The 24,931-nt window shown below is 47.1% G+C and overlaps 1 protein-coding gene across 2 annotated transcripts in view; it reads right to left on the reverse strand.

The window, feature by feature from the left end:
- USP16 (ubiquitin specific peptidase 16) overlaps positions 1–24,931 on the reverse strand; it is a 1,134,075-nt gene that overhangs the window by 972,698 nt on the left and 136,446 nt on the right. For both annotated transcript variants that reach the window (XM_069636367.1, XM_069636368.1), the window contains exon 7: positions 18,144–18,239. In XM_069636367.1, the coding sequence (XP_069492468.1) occupies positions 18,144–18,239 (96 nt within the window). The remainder of the gene's footprint in view (positions 1–18,143; positions 18,240–24,931) is intronic.

Raw genomic sequence — 24,931 nt, forward strand, 5'->3', positions numbered from 1 at the left:
CACCCTCCCATAGACGCGTCTGTTGCGAGAGTGGCTTGGATCGCCGGTGTGTGGAAAGGTTGTCCCTTTAGCAGATTTACTCTGTTCCACCACTGTAGCGACTGAACCAGAGGTTGCAAAACCAGCACTAGATCGTCCAACAACCTAAGGGACCTATTTGTCTCATGGTCCCTTTCGGCCGTTTCCAGCTGGTCATCGATAGCTTTCCCGAAGAGACCTTGCTCGTTTGGCATATTAATTAGGGCCGCTTGGTTTAAATCCTTGATCTCTGAGCCAAGAATATCTTGAGAAGGGTAGCCTCTGCAATGACTCTTCCTGAGATGTCTGCAGAGTCCAGACATTCTTCAGGATGTTTTGGGAGACTTGCTTTCCCATTGGAGGTGATCTTAAGGAAATGGGATTGTGTTGGTTCTGATATTGAGTCCGGATGTCGTGAGACCTCATTCCATTGGGTGCTGCTGTAGCTGGAAAGCAAGGTAGTATTATTTGCTAGCCTGGTAAGGTATGCAGCGGAGGTCGTGATAGGTTTTGCACTCCTTGCTGGGAGGTTGTTCAGAGGGTGAGAGTGGGATACCAGCTCTCTTTCGTGTAGTGGTCACCACTAGGGAGTCCAGCTCAGAGTGGTCTCAGATGTAAAGGGGGAATGAAGGAGAGGCCCTGAAGGATCTTTCTACCCATGGGTTGACCACCCTAGTAAGAGGGGATAGACAATGATGGAGACCCTTTTTTCAATGGATTCCAGAAGAAGAATGGATTGGCTAACAGGTCTTCTCTCATCGAGAATGTCCGCAACAATGTCAGTCCCTGCAGGGCTGGATTTGTCTGTGTTTATGCCAAAGTGGTGGTTAGCCTTCTTTAGCAGCTAGTTATAGAAGGGCTGGTCTGCAATGGGAGAAGAGTGACCGCCTTCCACTCCTGGAGGGTTAAAAGGGTCGACAAAGAGGAGGTCTGGCTCATCCTGGTCGTGTAAGCAGGTATCTTCACCAGCCTGGACAATCGTCAATCGTCTTGATCATCTATCCAGATGTCCTGGTCCGCTTGTGTGGACTGAATGTCCTCATGGAGAGCACCTTGTGAGGGCTCCCCGGTTGGCAGAGCTGGGGCAGGAAGGGGAGGTGCCACTGGCACTATACGTGTAGCAGGAGGCTGCTCAATAGGCTTTGTAGGACTGGGCAGCTTGCTCATAAAGTCCACTAAGAATGAGATCCTCCCCATATTGTCCTCAAACTGTGACCGAGTCCAGGGAGTGGAAGACAGAATGGTGCAGAGTTGTGCGCAGAGTCAGTCTGCGTCAGTCTACTTGCATTTTTGTGTTTTGAGAGGAGCTGCAGCTACGTGTTCCTGCCCAAGTCAGAATCCCAGCACTGCTGCTATAAATCTGCTGGCCGTGAGCGGAAACTATATATATATATTCAAACCAGGCGCGCGCTTGTGTGCAGAGTCGGTCTGCGTCAGTCCGCGACTGGCAGTGCTGCACTCTTCACCATGACTGCTCAATCAGGCAATGGGGGTCCTCAAACCAGGCGGAAGACGATCCAACAATGACGGATGCAGAATCCGTGGACAGCCTTGAAGGCAGATGCTGCCTCTGATACTTCAAAGGTAAGCACTGTTTCACGGAAACGTGCATCCAAAGTGTCATTTGAAACTGTCGATTTAACAGGAAAAAAGCAATCATCAACAGTCCCTGTGTCCCCCCTTGTTATTCCCCCCTGAGCCGTCTGTGATTCCCCTTTCACCTGATAAACTTCCCGACGCCTTATCTGTGAACATGTTGTGCCCTCCAGGAAGCAAAAAGGGGGCAGAACGAGCAACAAACGATCGCCTTCTGTCATCTGGAAACCTCGCTGATCTTGACACACAGCCAACCCTCGCTCACATTAACCCTAACGTCTCTGTGCAGTCCGCATCATTTTTCCAAATAGTGGACAAAGATCCAGTTGTCGTGGGGGAACACATCGTGCTTGAATCGGCTTCTGTGGGGTATGTGCCTGCGCCTGTGTCCGAGGAGGCCGAAGCGTGCGTTTCACTCACAGTGGGTCCTTTGCTCGATAAGGCCGTTCCGAACACAGACGCATCATTACAAAGACCATTACTAACTTTAAATAACTTACTTAGCATTGGCTTAAACTCCTCACAAACCATTTCATTTAACAATATATCCCAGTCCACGTCAAATCAGATAACCTCAGAAACAGCCGACGAATTTTCGCCACTCGAACTAACGGATGCAGAAATAATGGAAGCCTCGCAAGACGAGGGAAATGACAGTTTGATCGAATCTGATGTAACAACGTCAATTGCGACGCCCTTGGAAAAAGATCATGTGGTTGCGGCAAACGACCCCTCAATCACAGATATGCCGCATAGAATTTCTGAATCTATTCAGCTCCAACAAGTTAAGGAACAAGTGATGCTATGCACTACTCAGTCTCTTTTTGGCCAAATGAATTCGAGCGACACACAGCCTACCAACATAGTCGTAACCACGACGCTTATGCTGAATACCCACAAGGATCCTGTGGAAACATTGGCCGTGCTTCGATGGGGGAAAGCAATATGCGATAAACAAAATCTTGGTGGTACAGTAGATGGTACTATGAGTACATCCCATACTAAGATCAGAGTACAAACTCTCAATATGGAGCCCTATAGTACACCAAGAAATGCAAACTCACGGCAAAAAACCATCACAACCCTTACAAGACACCTTTGCTACTATGGTTGTGAACTCGTTGTCTTCTAGTGATCCACAATTGGAGAATACAAACAGCTTGCATTCATGTTTGGCTGATAAGACCAGCTCAGAGTAAAAACCAAGTCTTTCCTCTGCAGCTGCAATGCAGATTTATAACAACGTTTTGGCAGCTTCATCTGCTGCACTTCTTCCATTTCTGAAGATGTACGAGTCGCTGCTCGAGGCCTATAAAGACCAGACATCACTTATAATAACTTTAAAAGAAAAGATGGATAAATTTGACTCTGTGACAAACTTCTTGCAATCACAGCTGACACAAGAAGCTGAACAGACAAAGCGATGGCAAGAGCGACTAAGTGATCTTGCCGCACGTCACCTCTGTCAGAACGACACTTTATGTGATGGTTTGCTTGATGCCGTAAAATGGATGAGACATTCCTCAGCTATGATGAGCTCAAATATTGAACCAACAAACCTTCAAGCATCTTCACGACCGACTCAAGACCCCAATACATTGCAAGAACAAACACAATATAAATGTCAACGTACCATCTTCGAAGCACACTAACGCAGCAATTGTATCTTCTGTCTCGGCTGCTCAAGTCGGAGTTAGAGACCTAGCTGTGCCCCTTTCTGAGTCCGCCCCCATGTCAACGATGACCGAACAAGCAAACTGTCAAGCCCCAAGTTTGACCTCTGAAATACCTTTGGCCTCTTTTGGAATTTTTGAAGGCCCGGCAAAATCGATAAAGGCTGCTGCGAGGTCAGATCAAAAAATCTTGCCACCCCAAGGTCGGCAATCAGTGCTTGGGAAAAGATTGCCCGATCTCTAAAAATGGGTCCAACAAACGAAGTTGCAGAAATACATCAGAAATGTTACTTCTGACAACAGGACTGGCCTATTCCATAGACCAGAATTGCCAAAACCTGACGATCAAAAAACTGTTCATGCAGACAACAACTTTACTGGAAATGGCCATTTTGTCGCACCAGCAAGTAAGAGACAAAGCGTTGAATCAGACTGCGAAAGTCTTATGAGTAAGTCATCGGGATCAAAAATTGACATAAGTAACTTATCAACATACTCCGATGAAGTCTCAACTGATCATCCTACCATCACTTCCAATGTGGCTCCTGACTATGTTCAGCTTGGACCTCCACACAGGTCAAACTCAAGGGTGGGGCAGGATATGAATCACGACAACAGGTTAAAGAACTTTGAGGACAGTCCTAAACCGCCCATACGGTTGAATACCAAAAACACCCAATTTCAAGAAAAGAAGCAAGTCCGTTATTCTTCACACGCCTCCTCATCCTTGAGATCTGGTGTAAGTTCTCCGAATTGTAAATTGAGATTACAAAATTTACATTGGGAAGACCGTAATTTAAACCTGAACCGTAAAAATGTACTGAAATTATTTTCGTGCATTCCATCTCTTCGAACAATCTTGTCTGAGGATATACGAATAGTTGAGTACGCGACTGAAAAGTGTTGCGATCAGATCTTGCTACACATTACTTCAGTATCAGTCCGAAACACTAATTTGAATGCATCTAAGGAACTGCTAGTCTTTGGGTTCGACATATCTGTTGAACCGACGAGCTTCAGGTCTGACAAGTCGGCCACAAATTTAAGGGACACCTTTCAAGGAACGCAAGAGCAACGACATGTTGAGCTACACAGAGCAATGGTAACTACAGAGACCTAAAGAACAAATATCAACCATTCTGTGAAAAAAGCCGTTCATAATGAGCCTACTGGTCGACGCTAGCCACCAGTTATAGGAAACAAGTGCATCCGTGAATTTATCTCTTGGAACACCAGAGGATTTATCCACCTATTCAACAAATTTGAGGCAGATCTGGGAAAGGTCTTCGTCATTTGTCTTCAGGAGACTTGGTTGTGCGAGCCACCATCAAGGGATGGCTTTTTGACTTTACTAACTCCTTCAATCAAAAATGCAAAGGGGCGACCTTCCTCTGGCTTATTAATTAGGAAAAAAATAAACACCAGGTGGCCCCTTGCCGATTCGTTTAACCCCAATCCATTTGTGCAAAGCGCACTGCTCCAGACTACCGATGAAAATCCTGAAACAAAGAAACATCTGCTTATTTTAAACTGATATTGGAACCCAACCAAAATAAGCACAAAAAAACTTCATAGATTCAATAACTTCCTGCATTGATCAGACAATAATACATCAAGAACTTCATAATGTGCGCAGGTGACTTAGACTGCTCATGGTTCAAATACGATCAGGTAACTCAGCTGTTTAAATTGTTAACATATGACGAAGTAACAAGTCATGAGCTCAAGTGGAGCCAGGCACTACACAATCGTAACTGCAACATGGTAATGGACAAGTACCGGGTGACCAACCACCTCAGAAAACTTGGTCATCCCAAAAAGCTCTGTCAATAATTGACTACTTCTGGGTATCACAAAATATATTTGAAAGTGACTTGACATTGTCAACAAGTCCTATGTCAAGTAGCGACCACAACCTTCTTCGGCTGGCCTGCATGATGGAATGGACATCTGAACAAAGAAAATACGATCTCGCAATCTCTGTAAATAGCGGCGGAAACCGTTTAAGGATTGATAGTCCAAAGATCGAGAAATTAAGCCAGAAATGTTGTCAGAACACAGAACTGTCCGTAAACTATGCACCTTTGCTTTCTGACTTCATTACAGTCAAAGCCTCTGCTCGCACAATGGGTTTAAAACACAAACATCTCTCGTCTATAATTTTGACCCAAGCTAAACAGGCGATGAGACGTGATGTCAGAACCCAAAAAAAAAAACTCGCAATTCAGCCAGTGACGCCATTCGTATGCGTCGTCAAACATATCGCAACTGGTTGAAATCGCAAAAATCAATAATTGAGCAGGACAAAGCCGAGCACCTAATGAAGCACCTAGTTCAAAAGAAGTCACAGGAAATCTGGGCAATCCTGAATGCAGGTAACTCGAAGCATCACTCAACACCATCTAATGTGATTGAAGCCAATATATGGGAACAACATTTTACCAACATCTTCTGTAAACCATCCAACGAAGACATGAGTGAACCCGCATATAAGTTGACATCTTGGAACCTCCAAATAACAGTGGAAGACATAAGAGACGCCATACAGACTTTGAAAAGCTCTCATGCAGCAGGCCCTGACTTAATATCAAATATGATGTTGAAAAAGAACGAAGCTCAATGGGCTAGTTTTATTGAACTACTGTTCGCACGTTTGTCTACATCAGCAACGATACCTGAATCCTGGCATGACGCGATCATTGTGCCAATTTATAAAAAGGGCAATCGGGTGGATCCGGCCAACTATCGCCCGATTGCCCTGCTGGACACTATAGGAAAAATCTTCGCCTCCTTTTTACGCCAAAGGCTGGCTGTATGGTCTACGTCAGAGCAAATCCTTGATATCCGACAAACAGGTTTTACAAAAGGCTTGGGTGTGGAGGTAAACCTGTTGATACTAAACATCTTAAAATTAGAAAGCTTAAACGCAATGACGAGACTAAACCTAGCTTTCATCGATCTGAGGGGAGCCTTTGAGAGTGTCAATCGAGTAAATTATGGCAAAAACTGACAAACTGGAATTAACCCAGAAACCTGGTCGAACCAATCAGAGCACTACATACAGAAACCATCAGCATAAGATTAAACAATCAAGGCAGCCTATCCAAGCAGATACCAACAAACTTAGGTGTGAAAAAGGGATGCCCATTAGCCACTGAACTTTTTAAACTGTTTATTTCTGACATCCGAGCACATCGCAAAGATGTGCGATGTTTTCCACAAAATTAAACAATAACGAAATAGGATACATAATATATGCTGACGATGTGGTCTTACTGGATAGGACCCAGATAGGTTTACAATGCCAACTAAAAAACCTACACGAATACTTGAAAAAAAATGACTTGGAGCTAAATACCGAAAGAAACCAAGATTGTCTTTTGAAGTGGCGTTGCCCAACGATGACAAAGTCTTTACGTGAAAGATTGATGACAACCGTCTCGATGTAGTCAATTCAATTAGATACCTGGGAATAACCTTCAACAACTCAGTGCACAAACATCATTGGAAGGTCGACTTGGTCAACCAAATGACAATTCAGCATTCAAGGACAGTTGCTGAATAGAAGTTTCGGTAAGTTCACCCTAGCACCGGTTTTGAGCTTCTACACCCAAAAGGTGGTACCTGCAATTACCTTTGGTTCAGAATCTGGCTGGAACATAGACTTCTTGTTTTGGCAAAAGCTGGAAGGTATCTTTTGGCGGCGTGTTTTGAACCTCCCTACTTACATCTCGATGATCCACATAAGATACAAACTCTCATTAAATTCTCTACACGCCTATGTAACACACCTATGTAATGTGGAAATCTTTAATAGCAATGCGCAAGATGAATTTGACTCCAACAGCTCCAGCATTTCAAATTTTTTCTGCAATAAGTGACACGGGGAAACCAAAACTCCTCGATGAGTGGAAACAAATCATGATGTCAACTTTAGTTAATGCTGACCTCAACATGAACGATTTACTAATGAGACCACAATCTGTCCAAAAAGAATTTGAACAATGGTGTTGGATCACAAACAACGATCGACGCCTTCTAATGCCGACCACCTTAGACTCTGGAATTGGAGCACATAAGCTAAATGTCACAAACAATTACTTAATAAACTGTCCATCTCGTCACCATTGTGTGCAGTTCCTAAGGTTTCATTTAAACGCAGTTAAAACAAAAGAAATGGCGGAGTCGTCACTTCAAAGAAGTAAAGGATAACCTATGTCGCTTTTACCATAGCGAAATTGAAACCTCCGAACATCTCCTTGCTAAATGTAAGGAAACTATCTCAAAACGGATGCAGCATTTGGGAGACTATATTCAAGCGGACTGCTACAGTCGTGATTGGTGGTCATATGCGGCAGCCGGACACACTAATTAAGCTGTGCTGTAGTCAATTTCATGGACGCTTTACGACTCGAAACAAATTTTTAATCGAAACTAGATCTTTTCTTATATTGTACCATCCAAGGTGGATCCACGAAATGGAAATTGTTTTAGTGAATTTAGGAATATATGGTTACATTGTAATAAAAGTCTGATGCCACAATGCTGCATTGAGGCATATCAGGCTGGTGTTTCAATTAAAAAAATAAAAAAATAAAATGGTGTTCAGGAGTGACCTCTGGCACACAAGGAGTGACATGGGGCACTGGGTATGTCCTTTGGACTCTGCCTACGGAGCTTCTTGCTGAGGGTATAATCTAGAGTTGAGGATTCTTCTACATATTCTTCAGTGGTCTGAGAGGCTTGTTTATGGTGAGCAGAGTGCTCCTTATGGCGTTTTATTGAGTGAGAATGTGAGTTTAGCTTTTTCGTCGGCTGTTTATGCGCACCATTCGCCGGAGTGAGTGTATTATCGCCATGTGGTAAATGCTTCAGTAGAAACACAGCTGGTGCAGATGGCGTGATGTTGGTAGACTAGGAGGTGTCAACCGAAGGTGGACGGCTCTCCGTCGACGGATGCTGTGTACACCAGCACCACCAGAGGACTTCCTCATAGCAGCATGCTGAGACTGCCTATCGAGGCTGGGGACAGGCATGAGGGAACTGGAAGGTTACACAGTAGTGTCTTCAAGCTCTGAGTCGGAGTCTCGGCTGCCTAGGCCTTTTGGCCCGACTCAAAGATCCTGGCGGCTGTCTCAGACTCTGCTGACATGGCATATGCTGCCAACCTTTTGGTTCTGCGCTCCATTAGGGTCTGGGGCATAAAGAGCTTACACGCAGCACAACGGGACTTGGGATGATCACGAGGAAGGCAGGGGCAACAAACTCTATGCTTGTCTATTCACAGGAATTTCCTGTTGAACCTAGGGAAAAACAAAGGGAGTATGCTCTATAATGGAGAGCGGGCAGAGAGGCAGCAAGAGGAAAATAGTAGGGGCAGGAAATGGGGGTATGCATTCTCCAAAAGGAAAGGATCAGTCCCCCCCGACCCCCGTACTGGTTTTTGGTTGAAGCCCATTGGCGGAGCAGATGTCTGATTCTGAAGCCCAGATCAGCCGTCGAGAAGCTCCGGGTATCGGTATTCAAATTATTGCATCGAACACAGACAAGAGAGTTTCTGTAGATTTTTAACTGTAAAGTAGCACACAGCTACAGACTTCCACAATGGCGGAAAAAAATAATCTGAGGGACCTCGACGTGCGATGGATCATGGGTACAGGGTACATCACACGAAAAATGAATGTGCAATACTCCACAGATGTCGACCCACGCAAATCATGTGATTCCAAGCATATCCACAAGCCTCAGAATTATATGAGATACATTACACACCGTAATCATATTTCTGATGCTTGTATCTACTTAGATTCACATGCCGACATCTAGTGGAAGCTGCGGAGTATTACAGTTTGTTTTTCGAAACTGGAAAATGGGCGTCGACACAGGGCGTGCCAGTAATACTATCCCTAGTGTGACATCCACTGTACCCATGATCCCTCACGCGTCTAGGACCCTCAGATTGTATTTTTTCTGACATGAGGTAGCATGAGGAGTAGCATGATTACAGATAATTCAAGCAGATAGATAAGACTACAAGCATCCATGCGCCTTCTCTCAGAGGGGAGGAAGGGTGGGTCGCACGTGAATCTAAGCAGATACAAGCATTAGAAATACGATTATGGTGAGTAATGGATCCCTACTGAGGCTTGTAGAATCTGCTTAGATCACATGCTTTGCATAGATTAGCGAGCAGTGTTAGAAGAAGGAGGTGGGATGTGAGAAGGGTCATGAGCAAATAAATGTCTTAGAACCGCTTGTCCCACTTGAGTATCTGTCTTGGAATGGGTGTCAATGCAGTCGTGCTGAGTAAAAGTGTGAATAGAGCTCCAAGTAGCTGCTTTGCAAATGGTGACAAGGGGTACATTTGCAATGAAAGCCAGGGTGGCCCCAATGCCTCTTGTAGAGTGGGCTCTTGGTGTGAAAGGCCAAGTTTTTTTCAGAAAGGGAGTGTAAAGACCTGGTGGGGGGTGATCTGTACTTCCACTCTCTATATGGTAGAGGGGAGGCACAGAGGACCCCAACCTAGATTCTCTATTCGGTAGCTATGGTCGAGCAATCAAGGCCTAGCTTCTCAGGAGGTGATGCAGGCTGGTTCTTAAGTACAGTGTAGTCCCCAAGCCCCCACAAAGGAATGTCCACACACTGTATTGGTTAGAACACAGTCTTTATATAATCAATATTCAAGGTTTTGTACACTTATAATAACTCACTTTGTACTTAGGAAAATCAACAATGGCAAATATATACAGTTCTAAAGTGGTACCACCCTTTGTATTAGATCTCATGAAAAGTGCATCAACAATACTGTAATCATGTCACACAGATCAATAGAGTGAAACCAGCAATAGAGAGAAGAGAGAAAATAAGATGGTTGAGCAATAGGCAGAATACTGGCCCCTACCACTAGACACAGTTCTGTGTGGAGATCCCCCCCCCCCACCTGGGCAACCTGTAAAATAAAGGTGTAGCACAAGCCCAGTCCATATATTGTTCTGCAAGTCTTATTCCCTCCTATAATGTTTTTACCCCCCCAATGTACCTGGTGTAGTCGAGTTCTTCGAAGAGGCGTCGACAGATCCTTCTTGAGCGACCCCCTTTCCAGCAGGAGTCACGGATCGTCGAGAGGCGTCGAACGTCCGTCGAAGAACTCGGCGTTCGGCGTCGGGGAATCGACGGCCCTTCTTGAATGCCTTCCCTTTCAAGCGGGAGACACGGGGCGTCGAACGTCCGACAACAAACAGGGTAGAACGGCGTCGATGAGGCGGCAGCTTCGATCCAAGCGGTGCTCGTCGACGACGGAGCGTTGGCGTCCTGCAAGGCAGAGGCGTGCGGGGTACCTCGATGGCAATTGTTCTGGACCGCAAAGATTGTGCAGACGGGGGCCCAGCAAGGGCGTCGAGTCGTTCGAGTCTTTGTGGTCTTCGGGTGGCGGGAAACCCACCGTCAGGTTTCTCCTCGGCGCGTTGGTCGTCCTCGACTTTCTCCAGCAGGATAAAGCGGTCGACGGTGCGGACGAGGGAGTCCTTCGATTCAAATGTTCTTAGGCAAGGAGCGGACGGCTCCGGTCGTCGGCGGCACGGCGTCAAGTGGTTTCCACGGATGGGCAACACAACTTCGACGGGCCTCCAGCGGTTACACAGACCTGCGAACCCTGGTCGAGGGCAATGGACTTAGACGGCGGCGATGTCCGGGTGCTTCACTTCGATATCCTCGGTGGTCCCGTCTCGGGTCGGCAGCCTTTCGAGGGTCTGACTTCCAGGGCGCTTCGGCGAAGATGTAGCGGTGCTCGATGATCCCTCGGAGCACGGGAAGAGGGCGCCTTACCAGGTCCTCTCTCGGGTCAGTCCTCGACGAATTTCGGCAACTTTCAGTTCTGTCGAAGCAAACGCCACAGCAAGTCTTCTTCTTCCAGCTGGACGTCGAGGATCAGCAGTTCCAGTTACTCTTCGAGTGGAGACTCAGCTTCTGAACGCTTCTGAACAATTCCCAGTGGTGAGAGGTCCCCAGATATACTATTCTGTCCCTCATCCACACTGCTGGCGCACACACAGCAGCCAATCACACACAAGGGCATTCATGCAGTCAGTCAATCAGGCACCCAGTGCATTCAGGCCACACTCCTCCCTTTCAGACACTCACAACAAGGAATGTGGATTGGGACAAGTACCCAGCCATTCAACACTACACACTGCATTCAGGCCAGTTTCGGGCAGGGCTGTCTCAGTCTTTGTCTCTCATGCCAGAAACCAGACAACCACAACAAGGAGTGTATATTGGTCACACACTCCATTCACCCAGGTCCCACCCACAGGAGGTACCCACAACATACAGTCACTGGGAAGGCGCCAGTCAGTCTAGCTGGGCCTTCACAACAACACCATATATGGAACTTCCACCCAACAGCCAGTCAGGGGGAAGGGACAGAGTCAGGGCTTCCCAGGACTTTGGGAAAACAAGTTAACAGGCAATAGAAAGCAAGAGGCCACAGGGGCCATCTTGTTTCCTATCAGGAATCAACTGATCCCAATGGCAGGGCCTGGGTATCCCAAAATGGAGGACACCCAGAGCACCTGTCAAATTCAGCATGGAGCTGCCACCAGCCCATACCCTGCTCTGTGGGCCACACACAGGTGCCCAAAAACATACACTAGGGGCACAGGGTTGTACCCCTACCCATGGGTGCCATAAGGGTATCCCATGGGTCTGTTCACCAAACCAAAAGAGAGCTGCACTGACAGGAGTCCCACATGGACTCCTGGGCAGAAAACACGACAGAACATACGATAAAAAGCAGTAAAGGACAAGGATTCAGAGGCCCTGTCCCTCTGATGCATTTCCAGCATCACAGGGAGTAACACAGCTGGATACAGTTAACAATCCACTTAGAGATGGCACCTTTAGAGGTGCGATCTCCCTCTTTGCCTGTAGCTACGGAGACAAACAGTTGGTCCGTTTTCCTTAGCGGTCTGGTTTTGTTTACATAGTATAGGACCGCCCTAAGCACATCTAGGGTGTGTAGTTTCACCTCAGCCAAGCTTTGTGGGTCTTGGAAGAAAGCCGGAAGCTCGATGGACTGATTCACATGGAATTCAGAAATAAACTTATGTGAGAACCTAGGGCGTATACGTAAAACCAGTTTATCTTTATGAACCGTAAAGAAAGGATCCTTCACTGAGAGCCTGAATTTCAGTGACCCTTCTTATCGATGTAATTGCTACTAAGAAGGCCGTCTTATAAGTCGGGTGGTTGAGACTACTCTTATGCATGGGCTCGAATGGGGGGCCCATGAGTTTAGATAGCACCACGTTAAGGTCCCATCCTGGTGTGGGTTTGAAATTGGAGGGTGAAGTCTCTTTACTCCTTCCATGAAGGCTTTAACCACTGGTACTTTTCACCACGACACCTTGTTATGGGATGTGGTGTATGCTGACAGAGCTGCCAGGTGTACCTTTAGTGAGTTAAAAACCAACCCTACGTACAGCAGGTGGAACATGTATGTGACAATTGTGGAAGGAGTGCAATCAATTGGGTTGATTTGCTTATTCTGGCACCAGATAACAAATCTTTTGCATTTGTCGAAGTAGCAGTGCCGCATGTTCGGCTTCCTAGATTCTTTTAGGATGTCCATACATCTCTGCGGTAAATTGAGATGTCCGAACTCTATGACCTCAGGAGCCATGATGCCATGTTCATTGAGTTGGGTTGAGGATGCACTTTCTGACCTTGGTGCTGGGACAGTAGGTTGTACCAGCTGGGAGTTTGATGGGTTCGCACTCCGCTAGTTTGCGTAAGTTTTGGAACCACGGTTGTCTCGCCCACATGGGAGCAACTAGGATGAGCGTCATCGATTCTCTGTTCATCTTGTGGACCACCTTCCTGATAAGGTGTTGGTGGAAAAGCGTACGCAAACATCCCTGACCAGTTCATCCACAGGGTGTTCCCCTGGGAGTCTGGTTGGGGGAACCTGGATGCGAATCCTGGGCACTGTCTGTTTTCGCTTGTGGCCAATAGGTCTATAGTGGGGAAGCCCCATTGAAAGAAGAGATCTTCTACGATTTCTCTGTGTAGACACCATTCGTGTTCCTCTGGGAGGGGATCTCTGCTCAAAGCGCCCGCCAGAGAATTGAGATCCCCTGGAACATGTTGAGATGACAGGAAGATGTTCCGTCTGAGTTCCCATATCCAAATCTTCTGCGCAAGCTTGGACTGATTTGGTCGAACGAGTGCCTCCTTGCTTGTTCAGGTAAAACATAGCTGTAGTGCTGTCCGTCAGGATCTGCACTGACAGGTTCAACAAGTAGGGCTTGAACGGTTGAAGTGCTCTGAATACTGCCAGAAGCTCTAGCAGGTTGATATGATTCTTGGCCACTGAGTGCGACCAGAGACCCTGAGCTCTGTGGTGGAGATGGTGTGCTCCCCACCCTGACAGGCATGCGTCTGTTGTGACTACCGCCTGTAACTCGGGATCGTAAAAGGGTTTCCCCTTGGATAGATTTTCTCTTGTCCACCAGTGAAGGCTTTGTACAAGTGTTGGTGAAACGATCACTAGATCGTCCCACTGACCACTTGCCTGAGACCACTGTTTCGCCACCCATTCTTGCATGGGACGCATGCGCAAGCGCGTGTGGGGGACCAGGTAAATACATGATGCCATTATGCCCAGCAAACGCATAGCGTTGAGTACCGTTATCTGCCAACCTGCCTGATATTGCGGAATTTGCAGCAATATATTCCAAATTCTTTCCTCTGATGAAAAGGCCAACCCCTCTTGTGTGTTTAGGACAGCCCCTAGGAACTGTTTGGAGGTGCTTGGCACCAAACTTGACTTTCTCGTTCATGGCGAAACTTAATTCGAAGAGGTCGTCGATCGTTCTTTGAATGTTTGCTCTGCAAATTACTGGGGTCTCCCCCGTGATGAGCCAGTTGTCCAGGTAAGGGTACACTGGGATTGCCTCCCTGCGTAGGTGTGCCGCCGCCGCCAGTACCTTGGTGAATACCCTTGGAGCCGAAGCTATCCCGAAGGGCAGTACCTTGAACTGGTAGTGCTGACTGTCCACCTTAAAGCGCAAGTACCTTCTGTGCGCTGGGAACTTGGAAATATGAAAATAGGCATCTTTCATGTCCAATGTTGCCATGTAATTCCCCTTTTTTCGGAGGGGGATTACCTCTTGGAGAGTAGTCATGCGAAATTTTTGGGGCTTCACATACTTGTTTGCAGGCCGTCTGTCCAATACTGGGCGCATTGTCAAATCTATTTTTGGCACAAGGAAGTAAGTTGAATAAATACCCCTGTTTACCTGGTGTCCCGGGACGAGTTCTATCGCGTCCTTTGCTGGACGATTGGTGATCTCTTCGAGGAGGATCTTCTGGTGGTCTAATGAATGTACTTTTTGTCGTGGAGGGTGGTTTCGGGGACGCTCTATCAGTTCTATGCAGTATCCTGCGGACACTGTGGACAGCACCCATCTGTCTGATGCGATCCCTTCCCAAGCTTGGGTGAAGTTGGAAATGCGTGCCACTACAGGGGATGAGTGAGAAGGGACTCTGAACGGAACGTCACTGTTTTGGGGGAGGCGTGCCGCCGCCTCTATTGGGGCTGCCTCCACCCTTACCACGTCCTCTTTTGTTAAGCCCTGCCATAACCCTGGGTAGACTGCTGGTTGCTGCTGTTCCATGGTGTACCCTGCCCCTGGGAATAGTTGGAGCCTCTTTGGGAATTTTGGCCACGTGGGCGACGAAAATTGACATTCCCCCTTTGATTCGGGGGTTTGTTGGTTAATTGGCCCAGGGATTTAAGAGTCTCGTACTCATCCTTGACATTTATTAGCGTGTCCTCTACCGCCTTGCCAAACAGTAGATCAGGCTCCACCGGTTGGTCTATTAACAATGCTTGGGTCTCGGGTTTGAACCCAGATTGCCTTAACCAAGCATGTCTTATAATAAGAGTGCTCTCTGCTATCAATCTGCCGGCGTTATCCACGGCATCAAAGGTTGCTTTTAAGAGGCAACCGGACACGGCTCTTCCCTCCGACACAACCCAAGCCAACTGGCCCTTTAAAGGTTCCTGGGCGGAGTCGATGAGTGCCGTGACTTCTTCCCACTGGTGGCAGTTGTAACTCGCAAGTAGGGTGGTGGAGTTGGCAATCCTTTCCGGGAGGCGGAAGTGGAGGCTACTTTCCTACCCAAACCATAAATCTTCTTGCTCTCCTTGTCGGGAGGAGCTTCAGACGATGTTCCCGCCCTCTTTCGGGTGTTTGTCACTACCAGGGAGTCCGGTCTCAGATGCCCCCTTATGTACAGTGGGTCTGACTGGGCTGCCCTGAATAGTTTTTCGATCCTGGGGTTTACCGCCCTGGTGAGGTTAGGATTTACAAGGGAAGGGTCTATTCTCCTTTGTATAGATTTGAGGATAGGGATGGCCTGGGCAACAGGTCTCCTTTCTCCCACTAATTCCTCAGCAAAATCCCTCTCTTCCTGTGCTCCCTGGGTATCAATGTGGAAGTGTTCTGCCGCTCTGGACAAAACCTCATTCAAGAGAGGTTGACTGTCGACAGGGGAGTCGGTAACCGGAGGTTCTTTGTCTACTGGGGAATCTACTCTGTAGGTTTCTGGGTCATCCTCTTCCTCCTCTTGGTCCTCGTCATCCCCATAGTAGTCCGTCCGAGTTTGGTCTCCCAACGTGCCCAAATCTGGATCCTCAATCAAAAGTGGATCCTCATATTGAGAGTAGGGCTGTATACAGAATGGGGCCGAAGACCGACCTTGTGTTGGTGCTTCAAACCGGGACTTCTTACTTGGGGGTTGCGAGTCCCTAGAGCCTGAGGGTGTAGCCCCGTTAGGGGTATAGGAGAGGAAGTGCTCAGGATTCTTGGCATAGAAGTCTGCCAGGGATGACATCCTAGACATAACTGTCTATGTCCTCACTAGACCATTCCTTATAGCTGGGGATTACTCTTTCCTGGGAGTTTCCCTGTTCTATCCTGACTGGACCTATGGCCTTGTGCAGGGGTCTTGGGTAAATTGACAGACGACTGAGACTTGTCTGTCTGTTTCTGTGGTGTAGAAGAAGGTTGAGAATGCTTCTTTTGTTGTTTTCCCCCTCCCCGTGGGTGGAAGTGTGTTTCCCCGGTGTTTTCGCTCCTTCAGAGATTTTTGACGTCTGGCGTCCAGAATCGGGTGTAGTGTCCCCATCTCTAGAGTGTGGAGGTCGGGACTCGGGGGCAGCCGTCACGTGGTCTGCTGACGCCGACTCCTGGAGTGCGGCCTGGGGATAGAGGTCGGCTTAGTCTTCAGACGATCAAACCTCCGTAACTTTAGTGAGCGAGGCACTCTTGGCAACAGTGGATGGTTGCCTGGTGTCATGCGGCGATCTTGATCGAGAACGCCCAGAGGACACCAATTCAGTGGACCGTTCTCTGTGTGCCTCTTTCCGAGAACTCGACGTGCGCGTCGAGTCTCGGTTGGACTTTGCGTGTTTGGTGGAAGTGTTGTGGGTAGCGCTCGTGTCGCCGGGGGTTTTCCCCATAGCTGCCCTGCCGGACAACCTTCCGAGGTCGGGGACTTGCGCTTGGCTGTCTCTCGATGCCACATTGCCCTCACTGTCCGAAAGCACGGCGTCGCTGCCATCACTGAAGGCGCCCTCCGCTGCCATGGCCTCTTGTTACCTGGCGTGGGGGGCCCAACGTTTGGTCCTTTAGGGTCTTCGGTTTAAACCGACTGCACGTTCTGCAGTTCGCCTCGGGGTGGTCCCTCGGCAAGCAGAGGTTACACGTGGCAGGTCTGTCAACCCAAGGGTACTTGCGGTTGCACTTGGGGCAGAATTGGAAAGGGGTACCCTCCATACGCACCCTGTGGCAGTGGGCTAGTGAGTGTAGGAATATATAAGATTTAAGAGTGTAGAGTATGTACCACCCCCACTCTCCCTACTTGCAGGGCCGAGGCCAGAGGCCTTCCAAGGCCCAAGTCCGTTGTGCAGCTCTCGACGGTTGATTCCTTCTCGGGGCCGGCGTCGAGTGTCGAAGTTCGGTGACTCGACGTTGGGGTGGAGAAATGGGGAAAAATTAAGATATTTTTGCAAAATTATGGCTAAGGCCAGGGAACTCCGCGGGATGCTTCTGACCAGTATGGCGGAAAAAAACAATTTGAGGGTCGTAGACGCATGAGGGATCATGGATACAGTGGACATCACACTAGGGATAGTATTACTGGCACGCCCTGTGTCGACGCCCATTTTCGAGTTTCGAAAAACAAACTAATACTCCACAGCTTCCACTAGATGTCGGCCTATGCACAGCATGTAATCTAAACAGATTCCACAAGCCTCAGAAATATTATGAATGTTGTGTGATCGTATTATTTGCTTATAGTCATTTTCATAGTGTTTGCTTGGCCATAAATATAGTATTCTTATAACTACTTGTCCAAGTGTAATCCTCGATTACTTAACTTGTGGAACCTTGACCAGGTTCACCCCTTCCTGACACTTCGCCTTGAATACTCTCCATTTTACCTTGATTGGTTTGGCTACAGCTCCCAGAGTTGTCCCTGTTGACCAACTAGGTTGGCCTCCTATACATCTGTCTACCAGGCAAGAGTAGAGAAATCCAGTTGAACACTATGCAGTATCTTAAGATTCAGAAACATATACAAACTGATTATGTATTATAAATCATGCCTTATCACATAACATACAAATACGGACCAAAAGCAAATGCTAAAATAGCCTTTTTATCGAAAAGACAAGACAAATAAAATAATAATTCTTTTTAACATTAACCACTTAACGAAATTAGGCTAAAAGCCTTAAGTCAACATTGCATGCTCGAGAAGGGTTACAAGAAGATACGCAATACATACATTTGGAGGGGAATCCAGTGATTCAACTGTAACCGTTCTCCCTGTCATTTTAACTTCTTTTAAAAGTTCTCTCAAAACAGGTGTCTGAGACAGATTCTTGGTGGAGACAAGAAAAGAAAGATTAATTTTCACAACACTGCAATAAATAACTTGAATCTTCACTCGAACTAAAGAGTAAAGTTGTTGAAACAATACTTAGCATAGTGCCTACGGGACTTACTAGGCCAAATGACCCTACCCTCTTTATGGTAGGGATGCCATTCCCAAAAGGGGACGGGAATCGGTCTCTTCTGAAGATCAGACTCAACTGAAGAAAATGCAGTTGACAGAGTGCGTGTTTGGCGTTGCAATGAAAAGTTAGCACCTCCGACCACCAGTGCTTCTCTATATGGTCAATAAAGGAAACGTTACTCACTGTAGTGACTATTGTGCTCCTACTTCAATTGCCTCTTCCATTCATACTAATGGGCGTTTCCTCTGAGAGGGCACAGTGTTATGCAAAGTTTGTATGCAGTACCCTCTGGGACCACTACACACAACTCTGACTAGAGGTATAGGCAACCCAGCCTTTGGTATAAGCTTGTACTACACAGTTTTGGTAGTGTGTTGAGCAGCCAGGCTTATCTCAAGAGGGGTAAATGTGAGCTGTAGTGGAGGTACACAGAGATTTACAGTTACAGGTATTCAAATAAACTCTTACACTCAAGGTTTCTTGCATAAACAATTATTAATTTATCAGTCAGTTAGAAAACCTTCAGAAGGGAGCAATATGATAGCAACACAAATACACTTCAATACTGTACACTTAGTTTCAAAATCAGTAAAAACCCTTTGGGGATGGCCCACAGACACAACCTACACCCACAAGTGACTTCAATAATTAGGGTGCTGGGGACAGATCTTACTGTTGGCATTTAGAATACTTTTAGAAATTGGTAAAAGGCAAAGGTAATTAGAACAAGAGACCACACATTCTTAAGCAGGCAGATACTTTTGGATTCCACAAGAAGAGTCATACAATTCTATAGGCTAAGCCAAAGTCAATGGGCAAAAGTCTTGTATAGGATGAAGCACTTATGGCAGGTAAATGGAAAAGTCTTTGCACAAGTTCTTAGGAGTCTTTGAAAAGAAGAATCAAATGTAGGGCCACAAGCCGATTAGGCTTGTGAGTTGTAGAAGTTTCAAGCAACTCTACCGTAAGAGGCAAGCTCTTTTAGGCTACTTTTACAGTACCGTAGAAATGAAGGAACGATGCAAATGATGACTTCTGTTCCTGTGCAGCTCTGCAGATCTCACTGTTCCTGGGCCTCAGACATGGGGACAAGAGGGAGGACGTCGGGGGACTCCTGCAATGCACTAGGACGGTCCAAACTTGCAACCGGCAAACTTCACTTTCAGTGGCTGTTCAGTGTTTCAGCTCCACGCATCTATCGCAAATAGCAACAGCACGGTTCCTGGCTTTTGGCCTTTCCTTGCTTCTGGGGTCCCGCACTCTGTTGAGGGGGCTCAGGCTTGGTCAGTCCTGCTTCCTGGGAGTCTGTAGGATCTTCCAAAAGATCTAGCCAGCTTAAAAGCAATGCACACAATCTGGTGTTCCTGCCCCTGGCTATACGGTTTCCAGCAGCAACTCTGTGGAAATTCAGCCAGTTATGATATGGATGTCCAGGTGGCTTACTTTGGAGTGGATTGGTCCCACCAACTCAAAAGGGAGAAGTCTTCCTTGCAGGGGGTTTTCTGTTGATGCAAACTGGGCTTTTCGGTACTTCACCAGGCAAACCAACGGTCCAGGAGTTGCAGCAATCGTCCTCTTCAAGCTCTTCTTCGGTTCCTTCGTCCAGTGATGGACTCTGCCTTCCAAGCCAAAGGACTCCCCTTTTATTCAGTTCTCCCCCAATCATTCCAGCATAGCTGTCAATCACCCAGCAGGGTGGCTATGCTTGCCGCAAGTCAGCCGGCCATTCACTACAGAGTGCATTTGGGTCTCCTAGGAGACTAAGCACAGGGAGTTTCGGGCACCTCCCTCACTTCCTGCCTACCCCAGACACTCTGGAGCCAGAAGCGGGTTTCACTTATGAAGCCTGCCAAAAGGCAAAATGAACAAAGAGAACAAACCTGGTTTGGCGCGCCGAGTAAATTTCAAGGAGGACCTTTCACAAAGAAATGGCGAAAAAAGACAATCGGGAGCCATTTTGACAAAGATGGCGCCCGTGGTTGCTTTACAGCAGCTGTGAACGCAGCCCGCGGTAAATGCACACCATGGTAGTTCAAACAAAACCACTGCCACCAGTTATTGAATGAGAAAAGGGTAACATAAAAAATGTTACATGAGAAGCTAGACAAAGGGGATACTAAGTAACCCCTCCAGCACTCTATTGTAAAATAGTGTATGCTGGGTCTAGAAAGTTACAATGGTAAGCAAAGTCAATTTCACTTTACTGCTCTGGGAAACAGTAGTTTATCCCAGAGAAGGTAGTTAAACCTTTGGGAAATCTGGAACACTTCCCTGTGTCACTGCACTGAAGGTGCTTTGTGATACTGTCATGATGCCTGCTCCCGGGGAGCCGGTTCAAGCCCTGCGTCCCCGAAAGCGGACATCCAGTCCCCAAGGAAGGACCCGGCAACCCCATATAGGGGCCCTTTGGACAGTGTCCTGGCGCCTATGGCGCCAGGCTCATAAAAGACATCAGTCCTGGCGCCATAGGCGCCAGGCTCATTATGGAAGTGCTTGGGTGCACTTACCTGATGCAGACCATGCTGCAGGATCCCGGCCTCCTTGAGGCCTGAAAGGAACTACTTTACCTGTGGGACTAATTTACCATCCGGGCGTGGTCAGGGAAGGATACATACCTGATTGGAGGAAGGATACATACCTGGAACTTCTTCCAAGGCTATTTAAACCCCACCCGAACAGCCACACGTGCTTCGCGTTCTTCTGCATCTAGCAGCTGGACGCTCACCGTGTCTGCTCCTGCATCCTGACTTCTGCCACGCCTGCCAGCATCCTGGATCACCTGCAAAGGAAGAGAAGAAGAGAACAGAAGAAGGAAAAGTCCTTACCTGCTAAATCCGCATCCCGGAGACATCTCGCCGACAATCCTGAAAAGGAAGACTTTTATTTAAAAGCTCATCGCGTCGATCGCTGCAGCGCCGCATCCCACTCACCTTTACAGGGCGCCTCCATGTTCCGCAGCGATCATCCGGATTCGCAGTCACGCCCCAGCGCCTAGGGAGAAAAATACCAGAACAAAAGGTGAGCGAGAGAAGGGAATAAGGAAAGCTAAATCTCCATGTTAAGACTTACCTGTTGATTCATTCCCTCTTCATTTCGGGTCCGTGCCGCATCCTGGCATTTCCGGCCCCCGGCCCCTAAGGGGAAAAAAAGAATCAGCCTTAATGAGCGAATGAAAAGACATTACCAAACAAAACGCTCATTAAAGACTTACCTGATTTCTACAAGGATTTCACCTCTCATCTCGGGTCGGTGCCTGTTCCCCAGCATTCCGTACCCCGGCCCCTATGGGGAAAAAGACACTAGCATTAGTACATTAATGCATGGACACAAGGGGAACCTCTTATCAAAAAACTTACCTGGAAGCCAAGCAAGTTTGGTTCTCACCAATCCGAAAATCCAGTGAAGTAACTGGATACCAAAGCGCCCCTGCATCAGAAGCAGGATGGAGAGCTCGTCCTTCCAGACCCTAAGAAGGATACTTCTGCGAGCCAGACAAGCCAGATTTGGGGGCCCGGTCCAGTCCGTCCTCCGAACCCTGCGCATCACCTTAGAAGAGGTCACAGCAGCGCGAACCAGGCCAGCGCCTCCGTGGGAGTCAGGTGAGCATTACAGATACAATGTAAAAGATGATGCCTAAGGATTTTGTTAGCCAAAAGAAACAGAGGTAAAATTCACATAAAAATGCACGAGAGAGTGGGAAAAGAGGTCTCACTCTCCAGGTAAAAAAAAAAATCAAGTCCTCAAAATCCATGAAAGTTTCTGGGGGTCTCTAAGGTGAAGGGAATTAGCACATTTCTGAGAATTCTCCCTAACACGCGGGACCGGAGACATAGCAAGCCCAAGCCCACTAGCCCATTTAAAATGAAGATAACGGAGGCAGGCCACATGTGCATAGAGCGACTACACCCTATTCCCCTCCCTGCTGTCTGCTTTCCCCTCAGCCCCTATCTAACTAGTAGTAGGAGGATGGAGGGGAGGCATATGAGGAGAGGGTGTTAGGAAAGATCTCTTTTAGCAACTTTTCCTCTATACGTTCTATATATTATTATAATTTTTTTAAACATGTTCTGAGTTTTTGAGGGGGGAGTAAAGTCTTCAACGTAACTTCCTCTGCCTTTTGCTCATGTGTTATAGGGAAACTGAACAGTCCTTCCAACTATCAGTACTGGGAAACTAGGTTTCCCTTTTAGCTTTTACATTTTTGTAACTTTTTTTTTTAAACCTTTCTTTATTAACTCATTGTCGCTTTTCTTCTTTACTTTAGTACATAATATTTGTTCATAGTCTTCAAAACAAAGTTTCAATTTTTTCCCGATACAGGTTTAGATGCCCTTATTCGGGTGGCTTGTCATTTATGCAATGAGTTACTTTTACATTGTTCTAACTGAACAAAGAAGATTAAACAAAACCAACAATATTAACCAATACCCTCCCCTTACCCAATCCCCCCCCCCTTTAACTCAACAAGTATGGCTTGTTTACAGATCTTATATCTTGAAAGCACTCTTTACCAAAGCGGAGTGCTGTGTGATACTCCCACCTCCATCCTCTATCACATTCATTTTTTTAAGCAAGTTTGGCTTGTGGAAGTGTTCTTCCTTGTCCTTAGCATATTTATGAAAAGGGAGCCAGATCTTCAAAAAAGTCCGATATATCCCAGCTTTCAGAGCACACACCTTTCCATAGCCAGTACGCACCATATTTTAACCCACCAACATGCCAGTATAGGTCCCTCTACAGTTTTCCAATTCTGGGCTAGGGTCATTCGGGCTGCCGTCAATAGATGTGTGATGAGTGTAGCGGTTGCCCCACGTGCAGCATAGGCTCCCTCCACCTCTGCCCCCAACAATATCAATGGCGAGTCGGGTAGCTGTGCCCCTGTAATCTTTTTAATGTGACCCAGGGTGTCTTTCCAATAGATTTTGGCCTTAGGACAAGACCACCACACATGTCCTAGATCTCCTGGTCTCCCACATTGCCTCCAACATAGGGGAAGAGTAGTTTGTGTTCATCCCGTGTAAGCACGGAGGGGCGGGGGGGGGGGGGGGGGGTCAGATACCACCTATAGCAGATTTTATATGCTGATTCCTTTATAACCGTACACTTAGATGTGCTATGGGCCCTCTTCCATATTTGTCCCCAATCCTCTTCAGAGAGTGACCCCCAGGTCTTTCTCCCATCTAGCCGTATAGGGAAGCTCGTCTGTAGGTTGTGTTCTGTATAATGTAAATATTTGAGATTTAACAGTGAACTCCTCCTGCGTGGTTAATTCAAGTCCCACTGGTGCACGTGTGCCCGCTATCTTTATGTCCTTTTAGGAAATCCAGTGTCTGATTGTATATATTTGTACCTCTCTCCTTCTCCCATTTGTAATTTCTGCTTACATTCCTCAAAAAGTAGTTGGTCCCCACTGTGATAAAAAAATCTAATTTCAGTTTATCCTGACCTTCCCATCTCTCCCAATAGGTTGGGTCCCTTCCCGGGGGGGAAATCCGTATTATGGCACATTGGGCTGTGGGGCCCTAGTCCCAAAGTTAGCTTCACCCATTTTAGTGCCTGATCCCATCTCTAAGTGATGCTTTTGTTGCTACTAGTAGTAGCTGGCCTCCCGCTCCTCTATTCCCATCTCTCAGGGCCCGCAGTGCACTCAGTGGGATGGAAGTCACGTCCTGTTCAATTTTACTTGCACCCTTGTTTGTTTTGGATTCTGACCACCGTAACATGGGCACTAATTGGGCTGATAAAATGTACCTCTTCACGTCTGGGACTCCCAATCCCCCCGATCCATGTCGAGCGGAGGAGAACTGTCCCCTGAATCCTTGGTTTCTTTTTATGCCATATGAAGGAAATTATTTCCATCTGCAAGGTTTTAATCATCCGGGTTGGTATTTCTATGGGGAGCAAGCTACTTACATATAGCAGTTGGGGTATTATTGTCATTTTAACCGTTGCTATTCTGGCAAAGCATGCAATTTCCTGTGTGTCCCACCTATGTAGATCCTCTATTAGCCATTTGCACACAGATATATTAGCCCTACGTATGCTTTTGTTAAAATTATCCCCTAGTATTCTATGCTTTTAACTTCCCAGGCTAACAGGTGATCCCTGCTCAACTGCAATATTTCGTTCTGGTCATCCGTTATGTTAAGGGATATAGATTTGTTGTAATTTATAGTGAATCCCAACACAGTTGCAAATTCCCATAATCTTGCCATCACTTTCGGCAGAGTTTGTTTACTGTCCGTCAGAAATAATAAAATATCGCCAGCATGCAGCGCTATTTTATGTATACCCCCTACACTTTCTATTCCCAGGATTTCCTAATCTTGTCTGATCATGGTCGCCAATGGTTCCATAGCCATAGCGAATATTAATGTGACAACGGGCAGCCCTGGCGTGTATCTCTCAAGATCAATGGGGTCATAACAAGGTTGGCGGTAGCCATGCCGGTAACTATCGGAGTAATTTTTTTACCGGCACCCGGCAATGGGCATATGTACTGGGGCATTCCAGTCGCGGCAGACCCAGTAATTCCACTTCGCCGGGTGCCGTTAAA

Source organism: Ambystoma mexicanum, chromosome 7p (assembly GCF_040938575.1).
Source record: "Ambystoma mexicanum isolate Mex_15411 chromosome 7p, UKY_AmexF1_1, whole genome shotgun sequence".
Lineage (NCBI taxonomy): Eukaryota > Metazoa > Chordata > Amphibia > Caudata > Ambystomatidae > Ambystoma > Ambystoma mexicanum.